Here is a 23339-nt window from a genome sequence, read left to right as displayed (position 1 = left end):
GTCGGCTGTTCCTAAACTCAGGTCTGGCCTTTTCCACCAATCTCCTGCTTTTGTAATTGAGGGCACAGTGCCTGGCACCCACAAATAAACGCAAGTAATATTAATCCAAGAAGTCTTATTGGTACAATGGGTTAAACATTGGGCACTAACCAGAATGTTGGTGGTTCAAATGCACCCACTGCTCCCTGAGAGAAGGACAAGGCAGTCTGTCTTGGTACAGATTTATAGCCTTGGGAACCCACTGGGGCAGTTCTGTTCTGTCCTCCAGGGTGACCATGAGCTACTCGGTCCTTCTGAGCGTGATCGTTGTGACAGGATAAAGAGCTGATCTTTTGTTGTTGGGTTTTTTTTAAGCTTTATTTTTTTTATATAATTTTAATGAGCATTTACAGAGATTTTGGATTTCCATTCATTCATTGCTGCACTTCTCTCCCTGCCCAGCCCTCCCCCCGCCCCATTTCGCTCCTCTCTTTCAAAAGTGAAAGAAACACTCCCTCCCTGGTACACAATCCCCCCGCACCCCTCCCGCCACCCCAAGTACATTCCACTATGCAACCTTAATTGTGGACTCTTGTGATAACCATAATACACTATCATACATCGCTTTTAAATTATTCACTCCCTCATCTGTTTCAGTGCGGTATACACAATTTATCCGGTTTTTCTCAGTCTTACCCCAACTCTGATATCAGTTCCATTTTACAACAGTGGCACCATGTAATATTTGTCCTTTTACGACTGAGATATTTCACTCAGCATAATGTCCTCCAGGCTCACCCATTTGGAATAATATTGCATGAGTTCCTTGTTTTTCAATGCAGCGTAGTATTCCATTGTGTGAATATACCACAGCTTGTTTCCAACTCCTTGCTATTGTGAACAGAGCCGCGATAAACATGGGTGTGCATATATCTGCTTGGATGTCAGTTATGGTCTCTTTGGGATCAATTCCCAGTAATGGAATTGCTGTGTCAAATGGTATCTCTATTTGCAACTTTTTGAGAAAGTGCCATACTGCCTTCCACAGTGGTTGCTCCATTTTACACTCCCACCAACTCTGAATAAGGGTTCCAGTTTCTCCACAACCTCGCCAGCATTTGTTGCTTGCTGTTCTGTTAAATTTGGCTATTCTGACTGGGTGAGATGATATCTCATAGTTGTTTTGATTTGTATCTCTCTTGGGGCTAGGGATTTTGAGCATTTCTTCATATGCTTGTTGGCCATCTGAATGTCTTCTTTGGTGATGTGTCTGTTCATATCCTGTGCCCGTTTTTCAATTGGATTATTTACCTTTATCTTGTGGTGAGAGCTAATCTTTTGTAAAGCATCATTCTGACTCAGATTTATGTCATGAAGATTGGAATCTATTTTAGTGTTGAAGCACATTTCATTTAGTCACTCAACACATTTGAGTGTTGTGGTTTGCTGGTGTGATTCTAGGTGCTAGGTGATACAGCTGTGAACAAAATAGACAAAAACTGTGCTGAGATTTGAACTACAGAGGAAACACACATACACACACACACACCCCTTGCACCCCCACCCCCCACCCCACTTACTCCTAGGACACCTTTGCTGTTTTCTCTTTTAAGGTGTTTGGGAAACCCTGCTCTGCTCCCCGGTGCCTAGGCGCTGGTCCCTATCACTGGTAACAATGTGGCTGTTAGTGGAGGGGCCTCTGAAGCTCCTCTCACCCTTTAGGCGTGATCCCCTCTCAGAGAGCATCCTGGGAGGAGAGCCATGATGCCCTTAACCCTTCTCAGAGCACCTTCTCTCTCTGCCTCCTCCCAGGACTATCTCAGCCAGCACCCAGGTGCAGGGAGGAGACTTCAACCTGTACGAGAACATGCGCTGCCACGGTGTGCCACTGGTCACCATCAGCCGGGGGCGCGTGGTCTATGAGAATGGCGTCTTCATGTGTGCCGAGGGCACCGGCAAGTTCTGCCCGCTGAGGTCCTTCCCAGACACTGTCTACAAGAAGCTGGTTCAGAGAGAGAAGGTAAGGGGATGGGTCGGGATGGCGTGTGGGAAGAGGGTAAAGCCCCTGTGGAGATCAATGTCCGTGTTTTCAGTCTCAAAGATATCCTCGCTCTGTTTTCCACACCATCCTACTGCTTGCGGTAGTCTTAGCCCAAGTCATCCATCTTGCTTTAGGAACAGTTGAAATAATGGAACGCTTTGTAACACAATTTATGGAGGGTCCCTTCCCCCTCTCCACCCTTCCAGCTGAGAGAATAGTATGGGATGCTCACAGCTGTTTCCAACATCTGATCTCCAGAAGGATCCCTCCTGTCCCTTGGGGCAGCTGATTCCTGTCTTGGCCTGGGCTGTCCCCTTTGCCCTGGAGTTCCTTGTTCCCTGTGATGAAAGTAGATGGGGTGAGCTTGGCTGAGGCTGAGCCCCCAACACTGCCACAATCAGGTCCAATCTGGAGTGCCTCATTACTGTCGGTGCAAGGGTGACCCTGTGAGCTTCTCTAGGATCCCCTAAGGCTCCCTGGCTATTCACTCCAGTCTCTGGTGCCCCCTGATATCCAGGGGCTCCCACTCTGCTGGATAAATAACTTGTCCATGTACCCACCCAAGGGGGAGGCCGGCCATGCCCCTGGGCTGTTTATTGGGAGTTGATGGTGCAGCATCAACTCTGAGAGCAGCCCACACCCACACCCCCGACTCTGGCCTGAATCCTGAGTGACAACCTTGACCCCTGGGAAATACAGCCCTGAACTCTGAGTTGTTGTTTTATGTACCATCGAGTCAGAACTGACTCATAGCTGACCCTCCAGCGGGTTTTCAGAGGCAGTAAATCACATGGGAGGAAATCCTTCTGTGGAGCGTCTGGTGGATTCATATCACATGCCTTTGGGATTACAATGCTTCTTCTTACCACGAGGCCACCTCTGAGCAGAAACACAAAATAGTCTGAAAGGAGCAGATCTGAGGAACAGAGAGCTAAAAGCATCAGGTCATTTCTCTTCCTTTTCCCATGATATAAGAAAATGTTATTGTGAGTTCAAAATGCACATGCCTCTCAAGTCTGCTGAAGATGACTTGATTTCCCCCCGAGTCAGACCAGCAGGAGACCCCACCACCACGAGTCCATTCACAAAAATCATAGCTTGCTTTCACAACCAGCTCTTCTGTGGGAGAGGTTGCATGTATGATGGGGCAAGGGACTATCAGCATCAGACAGTGCTGCTTCCCATTCTCTATCTTGGTTCCTGGGCAGAATTTTAAATAAGCAGTGCTTGTAGGGACCCCACAGGAAGAAATGTGAGTGTGTTTTGTCACTATGCTGTCCTTTAGATCAGGAATCTGAATGTCCACTGGGGACTGCAGTCTACATTTATTTACTCAGCAACCAGCTACTTTAAGAATTGAATCCCTCTCCTTTGGGCAACACCTTCTTTACCCTGAGGATTCAGTGGAGCTGCCAATGCCCAATTCCCTTCTTCTGTGAGGGAGCCATGGACCCAGGCTGGCCCCACTAGAGCACATTTGTAAAGGAACCCGAGGGAAGAAGAAATCCTTTCCTCTAGTGGTGAAGCTAGATGGATTAGCCCAGAAACTTCAGCCACCCATGGTGCATGCCTCATGGGGAAAGCTGAGCAAACAGTTGAATTATCTGTTCCTCAACATCTGGGCTCACAACGACTAGATAGAAATGCTGCCTTTGGTGCAGGTGGGAACTTGATGTAGATAATTTTGCAAAATCCAAGACGGACCGTTTGGCAAAGTCAAAGATATAGAACATTCTTTATTAAGAGTAAGAAACACCTTGGAGGAAAGACTGCTGAAGCCTTGGAATCAGTGAAGGTAGAACACCTCCTCCTTTCTGTTGCACCCAGAGTTCACAGGCTGCCTTATGCTATTGAGCCAACAGGCCCCAGAGAGAGACTTGACCCTGGCTCCCTATTAACCACTATGTACTGTGAGCACATCACTTAACTCCTGTGGGTCTATTCCCACAGCTGTGCATGAGGATAATGATAAGGGGCAGCCTCTCATGTTGTATGAGGATGAATACATAGCAAGCCCTTAGCGTCTGGCCTGTGGTTATACATACTAGCTGTTATTCCTTTTCCTGTCTCTAAGAGGAAGAAAATAAGGGAGCATAGGAAGAAAACAAGCTCACAGAGAACACTACAGTGAATATATCGTTAGGTGCCATCAAGTCGGCCCCAGCTCCCACTGAGCCTGTGTGCATCAGATGCAGGTGCTGCTGGCCGTGTGCCCTCCTCATCGGCACCGCTGTGTTCAAGTCCAGTGTCACAGCCCACTGTGTCGTCCCATCTCACTGAGGGGTTTCCTCCCCACCACCACTGATCCTCACCAAGCATGATGTCCGTCTCCAAAGATAACATGTGCAAAGCACATGATGAATATACAGATACCACTCAACTTCAGACGCAACTAACTGAGGAGCTTCAAGCCAAAGCCTATTCTCTGTCCTCAGTTATGGCTCTTAGAGAAGAGAATACAAGGAGGAAGAAAAAGATAATATCAAAAATTACCTCACTGTCCCAATATTATAAAAGAGGGAATCCTAAAGAGAGAGGCTTCAGGGAAGAGAGCAGGCTATGGGGGGTAGGAGGAAGCTGTGAATCAGAGAGCAAGGGGCTGTCCGAAGCGGAGAAGGAAGCTGAAGTCCCTCAGTCAGGACATGACAGCTGGGACCTGCACTGGGTCTACCCTGCACTGCATGGCACCTTTACGGCCTGAACGTGGCTAGCAATGCTTGGAAAAGGCCAGAACAGTTTAGTTCCATTTGCCATTCTGAGGACTGAATTTAACACAGAGATCTGTTATCGGAGAACAGGAAGGAATGTGTGTAACCTGAATGTCTTTTAAGCAATCGCCCATGTCAACTGGTCATATCCCTGGCAGGTTAGCTCGACACCTGGTCAACATGTTGGTGGAAATGTATGCACACATACCAGCACCCTATCCCCTGTCTGAATAGCTGTCTAGCTAAAATATTCACCACTCATAGTGACCCTGGAGGACAGGGGAGGGTGTTTGCCACTTTTTCCCCCTACAGAGTGGCTGGTGAGTTTGAACTGCCAACGCTTCTGTTAGCAGCTAAGTTCTTAACTACTGCACCACCAGGACTGCATTTTTAATGTGACGAAGTGCCCATAAGTGACCTCTGCCTTCACAAGAGCAGCTGGCATATATTTGTTGCTTGCCACACACCATGATGATTTTAAGAGTGTAAGTGATTGCATCTCATAACAACTGTGTGAAGGAGCTGCTACCACCCTAATCTTTCAAATGAGGAAACTGAGGCACAGAGAAGTTACATAGCTTGCACAGCGTCACGCAGGTAACAAGTGGCAGAACTGAGATTGGAACTCAGGTAGTCTGGGTCTGGAATGAAGGCTCTTTAGTGCTAGGGCAATCAGGATCTAAATTGGCTTTATTTAGTTTCTATGCCCACAGAGTTGTGAAACAACGGGAAAATACAGCTCCTCCAGGGAACCTTGCAAGTGAGGAGAAAACTTTGCTCTGTAATGTCGAATAGCTCAGAGATCGACCTGCTGCTTAGGTGAGGTTTCCACCAATGCTGGGGAAGAGCCAGTCGGCAGGTCTCCACACACGCACACACCCATGTACACTCACAGTGGGCTGGGGCATGAGACTTCTCCAGCCCCTGGTCGAGGTGTAAGGACTCTGTCACAGCAGCACTCTTGGCCATGAGCAGAGTAGCAGTGACCAGTACCCTGCTGGCCATCTTGGAGGCCTCATCCGAACCACTTGGCTCTGATGGTCTTGTTCTTTCTCTTCCATCTTTTACTAGACCTCAAAGGTTAGGGGAGTGGACCGCACTCCCTACCTGGGGGATGTAGCTGTTGTTGTGCATCCTGGGAAAAAAGAGATGGGAACGCCACTCGCAGACACTCCTACTCGGCCCGTTACTCGACATGGGGGCATGAGGGACCTTCACGAATCCAGCTTCAGCCTCTCTGGTAAGAGCAAGACCGTCTGGACTTCTCCCACCGTGAGGCAGTGGGGCGGAGGGAGGAGGGCAGAAGGGCCAGGAGGAGAGGTCACCCCACGCAGTGGGACTTGGGTCTGCTTCTCCTTTCCCCTCTCCTTCCCTCCTTAGACACATGTCCAGTGGTGTGTATGGGGTCCAGTTTTAGAGACACACAAACTGGGGTGTTACACTCACTCTAACAGGCCATGACCAACTTCGAGTTCTCATGGCTCCTAAGGATATTTTTATCCCTTGAAACATCTTTAGCATCTTATATACCAGAGATGCCTCAGAGATGATGTGGGCTCTGTGGCCTCTGGAACTCTTCTCCCTTAAGCCATCTCCCCATCCCTGCTTCTTACCAGCCTCACCCAAAGACCTGCTGACTTCGTTCCTGCCTCCTCTCTCTGGCCTTCCTACACCTTTGTACCCACCTCTGCTCTTCCTTTGCCTTATTTCCCAGGATGCTCTATGTCTTTAACCCTTTCATGATCCAGCATCATATATCATCTGCCCTCATTTTCAATCTCTCGGCTTTCTTGGGAAGCCACCATTCCACCGTAAAACTATGAATCTGAAGTTACAGGTTTCACTCCACAATTCTACCCTCGGAGTCTTCTTGAGATGTAATGTGTCCCGCATACTTGTATCAAAATCCATAATATCTCAAAAAAAGTTTTCCTTTTATTTCAGCATGCCTTCTATACCTGAAAACACACAGTAGCTACAAAAAAAGTAAAAGTGGAAAATAATTTGATCATGAAAAGTTTCAGTAAAAGATTTCTTCTCTTGACTGCGGACTCACAGCTACTTCTGACTCACAGCTTCTTTTCTCTCTGTTCCTTGGTTCATGTCCTAGTCCCAATCTGTTTGTAATTCCTGGGTTCCTGGGAATTGTCCTGCTCCAGTTCTTTATGCAAAGATCCTCTGTTCCTATTGCCCCACCACCACCAGTATGTGGAGCCACAGGCTTCTCTGAGCCATGTCTATCTGTCTTTAGGATTTTATTCCTCTCAACAAGTCCCAGCTCAGGAATTTGAGGGGGACATCATTGTCTCCTAAGTTGTAGACCTCAGTGGAGAACAAACAGGATTATAAATTGCCCTGCTCCTTCTGACAACTCTAGTAGAAACTGTCAACACCATTTCAAAGGGACTGGGGGCTCGAGTCGTCCAAATTCCTAGAAGCCGAGTTGATTGGTTTCCAGACTAGCTGAGGGAAAACCTGAACCTGAGCTCACAAGGTTGGGGCAAGGACTGTGGAGTTTACTCTAGGAAAGACAAGACCCAGACAAACCATTCTGATCTGAGAAACTGAGTGCTGATCCAGGGTGTGCCTGTGAAGAGCTCTGGAGATTGATGAGAGAGTAAGACCTGCTACTGAGGTTCCTGCATGCCTGGCTTTGTGCAGGGTGCGCTGGGATATGAGTCTGCCCAGTGTCTGTGGTGCAGGGTTCCCTCTCCAAACTCTGTCTCAGGCAACCTCATTGATGAGATGCTCCTCTTTGTCCTTAAAAGGGGGCGCTGGTGGAACATTCAGAATCAGCCAAGGATTGGTCAGTGCACAGGTGTCTTTACTAAGCCCAAGAGGCATAGATTCCTACAGCTGCCTTGGCTTATACTTTTCTGCAGCAGCCAGACCCACAAGAAGCAAGAAAGATCCCCAAGCCTTGTGACTGGTGCCTCCTGCCCCTACTCAAGTCTGTGGGCAGTCAAGGCTGGATCAGACACCAGCCATGCACTCATTCCACTGTGCACTCAGACCCACACCTTGTCTGTTCTAGGTGGGGCCAGCTGGAGAATGGCCTACTAGCCTCCCTAGAGCACAAGGCGCACCTTTCCCAAGGCTTAGAATCTCAAGCTTTTTCCAAACCAAAAGCTCCCTCTGCCATTAAGTTAATTCCTACTCATGCTGGCCATCCATTGGGTTTACAGGGCTGGAAATCTCCGTGGAGGGAGACTGCTCATCTTTCCTCAGTGGAGTGGCTGGTAGATTCTAACTGCCAACTTTCTAATTAACAGCCTTCACATAAGGCACCATGCCACTCCTGCAGTGTGGGTATTCCACGTCCAACAACACTGGAATTCCTGCTTCTCTCCCTGCCTTTCTCACTCCCTGAGCAATTTGTTCAAAGGCCCACCACAGAATGAAATATACGTGTCCTGTGCCCAGGCTTGGGAGGCAATGAATGCCACAGGCTGCACAGTTAATCATGTGTGCCTGAAGCAGGAAGTCTTGGGTTCAAATCCAGCCTCTGCTACTTAGAAACTGTGCAAGACCGGGCAGCCATCTTCTTCACTTCCTTGAGCCTCAGTTTCCTCATCTGTAAAATGGGGTCGAGTTAGGACTGAATTAGGTAAGGCAAATGAAGGGCGTGTTTCAGACCCACGTGCAGTGCGCCTCCAGAGGATGGTGGGCGTGGCTTTATGATGTGGGCTGGAGGGGATGCGCTCACCTCTCTCTGTTTCCTTCCCACAGGTTCTCAGATCGATGACCATGTTCCAAAGCGAGCTTCGGCTCGGATCCTTGCTCCCCCTGGAGGCAGGTCAAGCGGCATTTGGTAAAGGCACTGACCAGCCCCTCAAGTGAGGATCCAGCGCTGCCACCAGCCCGCACACCCTCCAGCCGCAGTCGCAGGGGCGGGAGAGGCTGGGCTGGGCAGCTCACCAACACCTGAGGGGGCCCACAGGACCGGGAGACCTTCCCACGTCTGAAGTGTGATTCACTGTGCTTCGAACCAACCCCAAACAGGCACTTTGAGATGTGTTCCTCCTGCTGTCGTTCTTTCCTGCCTTGGCCTCAGTGGGCTTTTCTGGGGGCCAGGAACCCCACACTATGCACAGAGCCCAATGCATAGACCCTAGCCCAGCCCCTCCTCTCACACTGCCTCCACACACTGGCTTTGGGAGAGCCCAGGCTTAGTGCCCTGTTCCTGGCAGCCCGGCCAGTGGTCCGGAGCACTTTAGCATATGTGGGTTCTCAAAGACAAGGACTCCCTTCCCCATCCTCTTCAACCTCGAGGTCACATTTCCCAAGACAGGGTGCTTGCTTCCCAGCCATGCCCAGGACATCCCGTCTTCTCTGACGCACCGCTGGCCTTTGAGTGGGTGTGGTCGGGATACCCTGTGCCCTTCGCCAGCTTTTCCCTCTCCCCACCCATGCCCACTGGAAGTCACAAGCCGAAAAGGGCGAGCTGGCTGGGCGTGGGACTGGTGCCAGGCACGTGTAAATGATTTTGTTTTGCACGTTTGGTTTGCGCAGTGGTTTGGTTTGACTTGTTTGTGCATCCTGTGGAGATATTAAAAAAAATAAGTGCTTTGTGTCACTAGCATAGCATAGAAACAGGAATAGACGTGGTCCTTAGGAGATGCTGCACTTGACACTAACCAGACAGCCCAGGCCAGAGACGCTGGCAGGGGGCATTCTGGGCTTGCTGGCCCCTCTTCCGCCCGCCTGAGCACCTCCAGAGGCATCTTCCTCTCTGACCCCTTACCTCCCTTCCTCACCTGGTCTAATTGCCTGAGAGGGTGCCTGGGATGCTGCCCCTAGAGACCTTCAGGGAGCAGGATGGCCTTTCTCATCTCTGCCCCCAGGTGCTTCCAGCACTGACCTCTCCCCCCACCCCCCCCCACACACACACCACCAGAGTCCTGTAATGTCTTCCAGCTGGACAGAGCCCTAGCTGCTCCTCCTGTGTGATTGGCAAGAGGCCCCACTTCTGCTAAGAGAGGGGGAGTGGGAAGGAGGCTGACTGGATGCCAGAGAAGGAGAATCCAGACCAGCAGGGCCCAGCTGTCAACACCCCGCCCCCCCTTGCTGCACAGGTCCTGTGGTCTCCTGCACTCAGCACCATACCCTCACCAGCTTGTGGCCTCCCTCGTCCAGCTGGCCCCTGCCTGCCCCCACAGCTCCTTGGGAACAGGAGAAATTGGGTGACCGCCATCCGCCCCTGAGTGATCTGAGGACTGACTCAACTGAAGCCTGCCCTTGATAAGCCTTGTCTTCCGCTCGTGGAAGTGACTTCATGTTGCACATTTGATTTGAGTGCCCTAAGTTTGCATGCAGCTGCTAGTCCCGTGAGCTAATGCTCATGGTCTCCTGACCATTTCTATCATCTGTTTCAGAGAGCATTTCCAGATACACATTCACCCTTGGTCCTCATGACAGAGCTGGTGATATTCTCCCCATTGTACAGATGAGAAAAGTGAAGCCCAGAAAGTTTAAACATTCTCACTCCAGAAGTGTCTGTGACTCCCCCTTACAACCTTGGCTGCCTGCCCCCACTGTGGAGAGGAGTGGTGGGGTGAGACCTATTGTAGAACCCTCAAGAGAGTTTAACCAGCTAGAGTTTAACTTCCTTGATAGGCATGCTACCTTGTTTTGCACTGGTAGATATATTTTTCTCATTTTTAAATAAGATTTTCTTTTTCTCAGTCATTAAATAAACTAATGAATATTCTGTGCAAGCCAGGACTCAGTAAATGTTAAGGGCCTGCTGTTTGGTTTGAGCTGCATCCACATCACTTCCATCTTCATGCCCATTTGCCTCATTTAGGGATTGGAAGACAGAGGCAGTGACCCAAGAAGCAGAAACACCTGATAAGCTCAAGGCAGGTGGCAGTCCTGAGGACAGGAGGCAGGACCTGGGCAAAGGAAAACCATGTGTACGGGAAACTGGATGCTCCTCCCTGGTGCAATGCACATCACACTTACCCCACAAGCCCTCATACATCCTGGGCTTTGGGAAGATGCCAAAGAGCAGAGCAGTGATGCTGGCCAGCTGAGCAGAGGGTCTCTGCTTGGACTGGGATAGCTTTGCCTTCTCCGAGTGCCTCTGCTGAAAGAAGCATGGTCCATGGCACCAGGAGACCACACCTGGGAGTGGTCCATCTTAGACCTTCCTCTTCACTCATCCCCAATCTGTACCCAGACCTCCCTCCCCTCACCCCGATTTTGCCCAGGAGCTTCCAAATGAAACATCAGGAGGGGGGCTCAAGGAACCAAGTGAATGGTCAGCCCCCATCACCCACTCTTTGCCCAGCTCCATCCCAGGTACCAGTGGTTTCTGGTTGGAATGAAAAGGGTCTCTGGTTGCATTCAATGCAGCTCTCAACCTTGTACATGCTGAATAAATACTGTTGTTCTTGCCTTAGCTGCTCTCTAGGTTTGTGGGGTTAAGTTACCAGAAAATTGTGCTACTGTGCGTGTGTGTGTGTGTGTGTGTGTGTGTGTGCGCGTGTGTGTAGTGCTAGGAGTTCACGGTCGGTCTCTGTCAAGCCAATGCTGTAATGAGGGCTTTTCCAATACTGACTCAGAAACCCAAACCCCCTCCAGCTGCCAAGGCGACAGGCACAGCCTGGGGTCAGAATGAGCCTCCAGCACCCAAGTGACTTCCTCACTCCCCTGTCAATGTCATGGTGCTAAGATTGTGTCAACCCCAAGATGACACATGCTCCTGTGCTTCAGCCACCCATCTGAGGTTAAAAACACCCCAACACGTTGTGTTCTGGTGCAGGTTTGTATTAAACTGTAGCTACTTCTCACTTGGTCTCAGTTGTGTTTCTTCAAACAAGAGGGAGCATGGCTGGGGGCGGTGTGTCTGTGGTGGGGCTGGGGACTGAAGTACTAAGAAAATTCTACTTTGATCCATCACTCATTTTTGGTAGCAAGTGGTAGCTCACCAGAATGCCTCTCAGCATAGTTTGGGGATTTTCTTTTTTTTAAGTTGAGGAACGAAAGTCTCAGTGACAGTCCTCTCATAAGATTCCAGAATATCAGGTGAGAACAAGGGCTTGGTTTTAGTGCCTGGTTTTAGACTAAGGCTGTTAAGTTGTCTAAAGTGGAGGGATAACTAATCAGTGGGACTCACTAGATAAAAGGGGGGGGGGAACTTATCTCCTTCAACCCACATTTTGTCACCTATTCACTTGGCTGCCACCTTAGAAGTCCAGTCAGTCCTTCTGCAAACAGCTGATCCCTTGGGGGAGAAAGCTTTGCTCATATAAAAACCACAAAATGAGAGCCTGTCCCAAAGCAGTGTATCAAAAATGTTTTCGGACTGTTCTCTTCCTTTCCAGAACCCTACTTTTTTGTGTTATCCCACTCTGTGCCCTCAAATCTCTTCCACTTCCATCAAGACCCTGAGATGATGTTGGCTACAGGTCTCAGCTAGGTGTTGGCGGGGATTATTTTATCAAACTCTCTTAGCATAAAACCAGTAGCCATTGAGACAACTCATGATGTCCCTGTGTGTCAGGGAACAACTGTGCTCCATAGAGCTTGCAACAGCTGACTTTTTAATGCTGTTGATGATTGCCTTCAAGTCAAGCATGACTCATAGCGACCTTATGAACAAAAGGCCTGAAGCCCTTCTACAACTATCAACATTTATCAAAGTTCATAGAGTATCCGGAGGCATATTTAGGAAGTGGATGTCACTCTTGTTTCCAAATAAAACTTTAATAGGGAAACTTTCTTATGTAGTATGGAGAAAACAGTTGGGGGAGGCAAAGACATTTTCCCTCCTCTCACCAAATAAGCAACCCTCCTCCAGGTAAGAAGGCAGTAGCCACAAGACAGATGGAGTCAAGTGCTTGACTCTATTGGAAGGAACTCTGTACAAGGTCTGGTGAGGCTTCTAAGACACAGGTGACAGTCAATCCCACCTAGAGAATGCCAAGTCCATGGGACGGCACTAGGCCAGAATCTCTGTGGAATTGTTTTCACAGTCAAAATGTAGGCAATTACCAGAATATTTAACTGTCAGCCATAAAAGAGTTTGTATGGGAATGAAATGGCCATGCATTCTGTGGGCTGTGTGTATAGTATCATGTATTCTACAGAGAGAAAAAAAATACAAGGGATGCCCAGAGAGACACTGGCAACCTGCCTGCCTGTAAAATTGTGGAATAGAAAAGACTATGGAATAAGGCTTTATCATGTGGGAGAATCTGCCCTGGGGGGATGGCACTGAACCAACCAGCAGGGACTATCACCCTTGAATTTTTCAACTCAGAATTACAGGTTTATTGGTATATGCAGGTGCAAGCTGACACTAAGAATTGCCTGGTAAAGAGAAAGGACCTTGACACTCAGATAAAAAAGCATGAAAAAATGCAGGAAAAGGTGGTTGCTGTTAAGTACCGTTGAGTCGCAGGCGAATCATAGCGCCTCTGTGAAGGAAAGTCCTCAATGCTTGGGTGTCTTTCATCCTCTCTCCAGGTTCTAGGGTTTCCGGAGGCAAGCTATTATGGAAGTGGATGCCACTCCTCTTTCCAAGCTTGTTTTAATCGCGGAACTCCACCCCACTCTCTGTCCACATTGGGTAGCCAACCATTAACGCATTTGATACATCAGTGTCACAGTGTTCAGCCTCACAGCAACCACAAGTGACTGCGGGACGGCAACTTGTACACCTGGGCTATACTACTTAGAGGAATGTCTGAACAAAAACAATGAAAGACTTACCTGAAGGCAGCGGATTAAAAGTCACCCACCTTTGGCTTGGTAGTATCGCTTTCTATCCACTGGGCCAGTACAGAAAAAGGTAGTCTTGATAATAAAAACTTATTTAACAGTGTTCCCGGTAAAACAGATATGTTTGAGATTTTAATAATTTTCTAGTAACACGTTGTTGTTGTTGTTATGTGTTATCAAGTTGACTTCCACTCATAGTAACCCTATGTAGGATAGCTCTGAACCCTGCCCTATCCTGAGCCAATCTCACTGTCTTTGACACACCCACCTCATTATCCCAGTTATTATGTCCATCCCTCTCTTCCAGGGTCTTCCTCTCTTGTGCTGTCTCTCCACTCTTCCAAGCATTTTGTCCTTCTCTAAGGTCTGGTCCCTCTTGGCCACATGCCCAAAGTATGTGAGATAGAGTTTCAAAATCCTTGCTTCCAAGGAGCAGTTTGGTTTCACCCTCTCCAGGTGAACAAACTTGTTTGTTCTCTTGGCAGTCCATGGTATATTCATTGCTCTATATCAGCACCATAACTCAAAAGCATTAGTTATTCTTCTGTCATCTTGGGTCATTGTCCAGCCCTCTGATGCATAACATGTAATTACAAAGACCCTGGCCTGGATTAGGCGCTCCTTAGTCTCTAGACTGACTTTCCTGCTCTTCGGTACTCTGGAGAGGTCGGTGACAAACAGATTTCCCTAACACAATTCATCTTTTGATTTCCTGACTGCTTGAACCAAGAGTGTTGATTGTGGACCCAAGCTAGCTGAAATTGTTAACAAATTCAATCTCTTCTCCATCTATCATGGTGTTGTCAATTGGCCCAGAGGTGAGACTCTTTGTTTTCTTGATGTTGAGCTTCAATTAATATTGAAGATTACAGTCCCTGACCTTCTGCAGCAAGTGCTTCAGGTCCTCAATTTCAGCAAACATGATTGTGTCATCTGAGTAACATAGGATGTTGATGAGTCTTCCTCAAATTCTGATGCCACATTCTTCATAAAGTCCTCTTGAATGATCTGTTCCATATATAAATTGAAAAAGTAAGGAGACAGGACGCATCCCTGACACACTCCCTGATTTTGAACCATGCAGTGTTTCCTTACTCTTTTCTGAGGCCTCACATGAGCACAAATCAAGTGTTCTGGGATTCCTGTTCTTCTCAAGATTTAGCTATAATCTCTTGTGATCCACACAGTCAAATGTCTTTGCAGAGTCAATGAAACACAGACATTCCTCTGGTATGCTCTACTTTCAGTCAAGATACATCTGACATTAGTTATGACGTTCCTATTGCCGCAAGCTCTTCTAAATCCAGCTTGTCTTTCTGGTAGTTCTCTGTCAATGTACTTTTCCAGTCATTTTTGGATGATCTCCAGCAGGGTTTTCCTTGCTAGTGACATTAGTGATATTGTTCAATAATTTCCACACAGTTGGATCACCTTTTTTTTTGCGGGGGAGGGGGGGAATGGGAATAAATGTGGATCTTTTCCAGTCAGTTGGCCAGGTAGTTGTCTTCCAGATTTCTTGGCAAATCCTGGTAAGCATATTCAGGGCTGCATCTTTTTGTTAAAATATGTCAATTGGTCTGCCATCAATTCCTGGAGCCTTGTTTTTTGTCAATGCCTTTAGAGCAGAAGATTTTTTTACTGGCAACACCAATATACCTTCTATAAGTTTTCAATTCTCACAGTATTAAAATTATTGGTACTACTACTACCACCGTTCTGGAGCTCTGATGGCGTCATGGTAAGAAATTGCACTGCCAAAGCAGAGACACATGGTTCGAATCCACCAGCCACTTCACAGGAAGACAGATGTACAGTCAACTCTCATGCGATTTACTGACTCTGGAAACCCACGTAGAGGGTTAGCTGTGAGTTGGTTCTGACTCAACAGTATATACAACTACTACTGTTCTAAAAAAAAGACAGCTTTTCATCTTTTCCTTGGTTCAAGGGCCTATTTGTACTAAGAATTTTCGTGTGGTTTTTTTTATGTAATTTTATTATTTTGTGTGTGTACCGTCACACTGAATCTGACAGGTACAGGAGGAGGTTGCCTCTCCTTCTCCAGCAGAGCATCTGGTGGATTTGAACTGCATACCTTTGGGCTTGTAGTGCAGCTTCTTGCCACTAGGCCACCAGAGCTCCTTTTGTGTGATTTTAAATGCTAAAAGTTGCTGTTGCTGTTGTTGTGTACTGTAGAGTTATAAGTGGTCCATAGCTGATCCTCCGGTGGGTTTTCAGAGGCAGTTAATCACACAGAGGAGATTGTCTATCCTTCTCCCTCAGAGCTGGTTCCCTCGAACCGTGTGCTGTCAGGATTGTAGCACAGGTTTTTGCCAGTAGGTCAAATTAGTTTTTAAAATAAAAACAAAACATTTTTTCCTAGATAGAATCATACAGGTACACTGAATATTATCCTTAAAGTGCAAATCTTTGGCAATTGTACTATAAAAGATAAACGATCATTCTGGAGACCCAAGATTTCTAGACATTTTTCATTCAACAAATTTACAACACAATCCTGTAAATTTAAGTCCCTCTTGTGAGAAATATGCTTTCCCTGTAAGTTAAATATTATCTCACATTGAAGAGAACGTCTGGGTAAAAATGGGAGGCCAGGCAAATAGGAGCTCAGACCCTTTTCAACTCAGACACCAGAAAACAAAGATAACAGGTAATCCTGGAAACCTAAGTTCCAAAAGAAAATAGAAAAAAGTAGTTCAATGTATGAATTCCATATGGCCCAGCTATTCCACTGCTAGGAGTATACACCAAGGAAATCAGAACTGGAACACAAATGGGGATTTGTATACCAATGTTCATAGCAGCATTATTCACAATCATAAGAACATGGAAATAGCCCAAATGTCCAGCCATAATTCAATGGATTGAGGAATTGTGGTACATTCACAGCACTCAGGAGCAACAATTTTCAAAATTACTACATAACTTAGGAAAGACTGGAGAACATTATGCTGAGTGAACTAACTCAGTCTCATAAGGATACATGCTGCGTAAGACCATTCTTGTAAAAATAGGATAACTAGTAAAGCATGTATGAGGGCCCAAGAGGGGAAGGGATGGGAGCAGAGAGGTGAGCATGGGCAGGGGGAAATCATAGAGTCACACCATTTGGTGGGTGGATGGAGGAGGGTATAAAGGAAATGGGAAAGATCCGGTAGGGATCTGGACAGACAGGGTAATGGTGGGCATAGATAGTTCAATGATGATTAATTTCATCATAAAGAATGGGAAAGACTGTATGAAACACAATGTGAATGAAGGATAATGTGAAGCATAATGTATACAAACTGTTTATGCAAACCAACATAAAATAATTTTTTTTTAAAAAATTTGTTCAAATCTCATTTGAAGGAGAGCGGAGAGACCTCCATGAAAAGGTTGAACAAGGAAACAGATGGTGCAGTGAATTGTAAATTGTGTGTGAAGGCCATTTTTAACTTACAGGCAGTTTTCTAGGGGTACAGGAACTCGGGACTGTGGTGGTTCCCACATCAGCAGTTAAATGCTGAGTATGGGGAACAAGAAATGTGTGATTTCCTGTTGCATACCGAGGGTAAAGTATTTTTATAAGGTGGGTTTTTTTTACTTTTTTTAATTAATTTAATGAACATTTAGAGACTAATAATGAGACAAAACACCAAGAATGTAGGCGAAAACAGGTAAAGCAGGAGGCGAACAGTTCATGAACAACTGAAGCAAACTGAAATGCTGGTCCTTAGCTTCCCTGTGTCTTTACTGAATATTGCCAGGGAACAAATAACTAAGAGAATTCAATGCAAATCAAGCTAAACTCTTTCTATTGAAAACCTTCTGCCTGACTCAAGACGGAGGACTTAGCAAATATAATGCAAGAATCCTGCAAATGCGTAAGGATTGCGTTAGTGTCTACCCCTGTAAACATTTAAGGATTGATTGCCTTAGTGCTTCAGGGTGAATTCCAGCTTATATCAGCCTCCCTCATAACCTGAAGTAGCATTCTGTTTATTACAAATATTTAGTATGAAATTTGCTTCCCAAAATCTCCCTCTTGTTCCCCATACCCTCCAGAGGATAGGGAAGATGGCATTCCCCATTCTCAACCACCACCCATAAAATGGTTGCAATATTGCTCTGGGTCTGACCCATTTACGCCTGATGATAGGTTTTTTACTTTTCTATTTGGCACCAGGAGCATGTGCATATCTCCATATTCAAAGACATTCTCTACTTCTAGGTGTTGGATGCCTGTGTTGTGCCTGGCCTACAGCCACCCCTGGATTGGTGAAAGTACCACCTGTGCCTCTAACTAGGCACCCTTGTGGATGCCACACCCACCTTAGGCAGTGCACCTTATATATGGGCATATTGGATAGTAGTGGCTGTTCACACTAACAGAGTGTGCCACTTTTAAGCAGGCATCCTGCCTGAAAATCTCCAGGTCTGGCAAAGACACTACCCCTGGCCCGGTAAATTAACCTTGGCATCTCTGAGGCCAGCGGAAAGGCTGAGTACCTTGTCCCTCATCATCCCAAAGACAAGGGAGGCATTTTCTGTGGCCCAACATGCACCTTGGGCCCTCAGCCATCTCTGAAATGAGCAGAAATTCTGCCAACTTGATACTCCAACCTCAATCTTTTGCTAGAATGGCCAACACACTGTCCAAAACCAGTTGTCTTACCTCCATCCCCAACAGCAGTGGCAAGAACATCAATCAAGTACCCCCCACTGACCCCTTGCAAAAGTCCACCTTTTCTTTCATTGATTTTTTGTTTTGTTTTATGCCATTTCCATGTGGTAGTTTAGTTTGGTTTTATTTTTATTCTGCTTTTCTTTCTTCTTTTTAGCTCTTTTCTTTCTTTTTGTTGTTTTTTTGGTTGGGTTTCCCCCTCCCCTTTTTATTCTTATTCTCTTTACTTTTGTACCCTTCACAGTCTATTTTGGAGAATTTTGTTGTTTTATCAGTGTGGTTTCCTCTTTTCTTTATCCCACCTGGAGAGAGAGAAAGATAGATACAGATATAGATAGATAAATATACATAGATATTGATATCTATCTATCTATCTATCTAATTCTAACCAAGAATCATACTAGCAAAATTGTCCCTCAGATATGACAGTGAAATTAAGATGTTTCTAAATAAATAGAAACTAAGGAAGTTTGTGACATCTATACCAATCTTACCAGAAATACTAAACGAAGTTCTTCAGACAACCAACAATGGCAAACAGCAAACAGAAATTAGTAACAACATGTTTCAGAAACTGACCCAGACATAGAAATATACAATGTAAAAAAAAAACACTTACAGGATTAAAATGGGCAACCAGAAGCATTTGTCCATAAATGAGGACAACACAATGTTAAAAGAGAGAATAAATAGTGTACTGAATTTCTAAAGTTGAAGTCTCAGAACTTCAAAATGGAGAAGTAAAGGCAAGAATAATTTACAGGGTAACCAGTAGAAAAAAATCACAAACCTTCTCAACAAAATAAAGAAAAACAAAGTAATAAAGACTTACACAGAGTAAAATTACAAATGACAGTAATGAAACACATGATAAAAAAACTAGAAACAAAATTAATGCAGCACAGAAAAGTAGATGGAACAGAGTGCAACAAAATACAGCAACAAAGCTATCTGCGAAAGGAACAGAAAACAGGACATGGGGGCACAGGGCCGTGGACGTCTTTCTTTAAGGGTCAGAGGGGGTTAGAATAGTACAGCCTGTCATTGCCCCAGAACCAAGAGCAGATAAAGATCCCACAGCCCAGCCCCATGGAGCCCCTAGAGTCACATCAGCAGCAAGAGGTTTGTTTATTTGTTGTTGACTCACAGACTTTACTCACAGTTGTGGTACCGAGAATGGGATTTATTAGGGAAATAAATTGGAGAGTGGGGCAAGCAAAGAATATCACTCAATGCAAAACAGGTTTTAGCCCCACAGTCCCAAGACACAATTCTTCAATTAGTCCAGCTCTGGTTTCAGTTCAGCAACATAAATCCAAGAAGCCTCTGATTTCCTCAATCATCCATCAAGGTTTGCCTCAGAGCAATTATAAGTCGGCTTCTCTTTCATTATCCACCAAGCACAACAAAATCTTTAATTGTGGCCTTTATCTCAGGGCTCCTTTGGTTAAACCTTGACACAATTTCTCCACAGCAATGCCATAGTCTCTCCATCACCATCACCGGGGTCTTGCTACCAGTGTCTCACTCTCAACAGTGTCTTGCTCCAGTCTCCTTCAAATCTTTCTGTCCAGTGTGGGAAGGACCCTCTCTCTCATATCCTAGTCATACAGCTATTGATAATTTGCAAGACCATATGTCTGCAGTTAAAGTAGCTGGAGACTAGCTAGGGCCAAAGTAATGAGTAAAAAAGCCAGCTTTAGTCTAATACCACACATACCTATAGATAATTACACTGAATGTGAATTAATTAAATGCACTAGTGAAGAGAAAAAAGTAGCAAAATTATTAAGAAAACATGATCCTTAGATATGTTATCTACAAAAGAAAGAAACACAGGACAAAGACAAAAAAGAAAAGTGCAGGAAAAATATATCAAGCAAAGGGCAATTAAAAAAAAGTAGGCACTGCAGTACTAATATCTGTGAAAGTACACTTCAAGGCAAAACCCCATGAGAGATAAAGAAGAATTTTACATAATGATTAAAGGGTCAATTGAACAAGAGGGCATAATTATAATTAATATTTATACACCCAGTGACAGAGCTACAAAATATTTAAATCACACTTTAAGATATTAGAATAGGGAAATAAGCCATTCCATAATAATAATAAGAAAATTCAACTTACCACTTCCAACAAAGAATAGAACAACTATTAATAATAAGAAACTCAAAAAGACACAAGAACTAACCAACTTGGTTCTATAGACATATATAGAACACATCAACAGAGAACTGTCAGATGTGTTGGCTGGGTTTAGAAGAGGCTGTGGTACTAGGGATATTATAGCTAATGTTAGATGGATTTTGGCTGAAAGCAGAGAATACCAGAGGAATCTGTGCTTCATTGACTGTGCAAAGGCTTTTGACTGTGTGGATCACAACAAGCTATGGCTGACTCCAAGAAGAATGGGAATCCTAGAACATTTGATTGTGCTTATGAGAAACCTATAGTTGAACCAAGAGGCATTCGTTGTCAGAACAGAAGAGGGAGACACTGCATGATTCAAAATCGGGAAGGGTGTCTGCCAGGGATGTATTCTGTCGCCGTACTTTTCAATCTGTATGCAGAACAGATCATCTGGAACACTGGGCTATACGAGGAGTAATGTGGCATCAGTATTGGAGGAAGACTCATCAACAACTTGAGTTATGCAGATAGATGACACAACCCTCCTTGCTGCAACTGAGGAGGATCTCAAGCGCTTGCTGCAGAAGGTCAAGAACTGCAGCCTTCAATATGGATTGAAGCTCAACATCAAGAAAACAAAGATTCTCACCACTGGACCAATTGGCAGCATCACTATGGATGGTGAAGAGATTAAGATTGTTAACAGTTTTCGTTTTCTTGGCTCCACAGTCAACACTCTTGGTACCAGCAGCCAGGAAATCAAGAGGCATTGGGAAAGTCAGCTGTGAGGGACCTCTTCAGAGTACTGAAGAGCTGGAGACTAAAGTGCACCTGATCCAGGCCATAATCTTCGCAACTGCATGCTCTGCATCAGAGAGCTAGACAGTGACTAGGGATGATAGAAAGAGCATTGATGCCTTTGAGCTGTAGTGCTGGAAGAAAGTATTGAATATACCCTGGACTGCTAGGAGAACAAACAGGTTTGTCCTGGAGATGGTGAAACCAGGTTGCTCCTTGGAGTCAAGGATTCTGAAGCTTCATCTGACATACTTTGGACATGTGGCAAGGCAGGGACAGTCCTTGGGGAAAGACATCATGTTTGGAAGGGTGGAGGCACAGCGCAGGAGAGGAAGACACTCAATGAGATGGATCAATTCAGTGATTGGGATAATGGGAGTAAGTGTGTCAGAGACAGTGAGGTTGGCACAGGATAGAGGAGGGTTTAGGGCTCTTGTACACAGACAGGGTCATTATGAGTTGCAAGCCACTCAAGGGTATATTAAAGCAGCAGAAACTACCCAACAGTATACATTATTCTTCTCCAATATACATGGAACATTCTCCAGAATAGATTGTATGTTACATCACAAAGCAAGTTACAATATATTATTAATTCAAAACATCTATTCATCTTTTTAGACCACAATGCTATAAAACTAAAAATCAATAACAAGACAATCAAGGAGAAAAATCAAGGACATCAAAACAAATACATTTTACATAAAAGTGTTACAAATAACACTTGGGTAATGTTGTTGTTATGTGCCAATGGGTGAACCACGACCCTATGAACAACATACCTGAACCTTTCTGCACCATCCTCACGAGTCAGTCATTCTAGCCACTGAGTCAGCCCATCTTATTGAGGGTCTCCCTCTCTTTCTCCTACTCTCCACCTTTCCTACTGTGATATCTTTTTTCTAAGGACTGGCCCCTCCTGACAAAATGCCCAAAGTATGTAAGACCAAAGAATCCATACTTTCAGGAGCACCCTGGTTGCACTTCCTCTAAGACAGACTAGTTTATCCTTTTGCCCATCCAGGGGATATTCAGTACTCTATGCCAACACCACAATTTAAAGGCATCAATTCTTCAGTAATACTTATTCGTTGTGCAATTTTGCATAAGAAGCAATAGAAATTAATGTGGCGCTTCCTCTGATTGAGGCTCTTCCCTCTTACTAAGCACCCTTAGCAATGTACTCCATGGCTATATTTGCCCACACTTGGACATGACAGATCAGCCATAGCTGTGTCTTTACACTAGCCATCTCTGACTGGATACCCTACTTGCACCAACTCTCTAGACTGGCAAAGACACCATTTCTCAGCAGACAGACTAGCCTCAGCTCCTCTGAAACCATAAGAAACTGCCCCAGAATGAGTGCCCCACCCCTTGATACATCCTTGATCAGAAGAGGTGTGAGCCTGCTCACATCTCAGGGCCTCCATCACCACTCAAACAAGCAGAAACTCTGCTCTGACTCAGCATTCCAGTTTTCTGCTAGTATGGCAGATACACTGTCCCAGTTTGTTTTCTATTTCTCATGGCATTCATGTTTGTTTTAGAATATTTATGTATGCTCTCTTGTTTTATACTTTGCTTTAATGGATAAAGCACTTGTTTGTCAGTTCGCTGTACTGAGATAACTTGCCTGCTGCTGATGATGCTGGAAGATATACTAAGAGTATTTCAAATATCAACAAGGTCACCCATGGTAGACAGGTTTCAGCAGAGCTAAACTAACTGAGGCTAACAAAAAAGCATGACTGACCATCCACTTCTAAAATAAATAAAATAAAATGTCTTCAAGTACTCTGTGGATAATAACATAGGAACATTGTTAGATACAGTGGCAGAAGATGAGACACTCATGTTGGGAAATACTTGGAAAATTAAGAGAAACTGCTACAAACATCCATTCATACTGGAATATAGAATGTACCTTCTATGAATCTAGGAAAATGAGAATGCCCTGCCCAGGGGTACATGATACAATATGTACAATATGTATGCCTATCAACATGGGGGAAATGTGGGAATAACTTCTCCATTAACAGATGACATACTAGACTTCATCTCATGTTCGTACCAGATGGACAAACCAACAACAGCTGATCTGAAGCTCGGGTTATCCACTGGCCCTGACTTATTTGCTTGCCAACAGTTTCCAAAAGTGAATACTACAAGAATGAGATTATTCCATTTGCCAGGAGATGTGGACAGAGCTCAACAATATGTACTACAGAGTGATGGTGTGCAAAACGACTGCCATAAAGCAATA

General features: G+C 45.3%; 1 protein-coding gene across 1 annotated transcript in view; it reads left to right on the top strand.

Moving 5' to 3' along the window:
• Positions 1–8748, top strand: part of DPYSL5 (dihydropyrimidinase-like 5) — a 63719-nt gene extending 54971 nt beyond the window's left edge. Inside the window, exons 10-12 of the mRNA XM_006880605.1 lie at positions 1792–1999; positions 5800–5968; positions 8458–8748. Of these exons, the coding sequence (XP_006880667.1) occupies positions 1792–1999; positions 5800–5968; positions 8458–8543 (463 nt within the window). The 3' untranslated portion in view covers positions 8544–8748. The remainder of the gene's footprint in view (positions 1–1791; positions 2000–5799; positions 5969–8457) is intronic.
• Positions 8749–23339: the final 14591 nt, after the last annotated feature.

Source organism: Elephantulus edwardii, unplaced genomic scaffold, assembly GCF_000299155.1.
Source record: "Elephantulus edwardii isolate Elephantulus edwardi_28Jun2011 unplaced genomic scaffold, EleEdw1.0 scaffold00009, whole genome shotgun sequence".
NCBI classification, from domain to species: Eukaryota; Metazoa; Chordata; class Mammalia; order Macroscelidea; family Macroscelididae; genus Elephantulus; species Elephantulus edwardii.
This window is presented reverse-complemented; position numbering and strand designations above follow the sequence as displayed.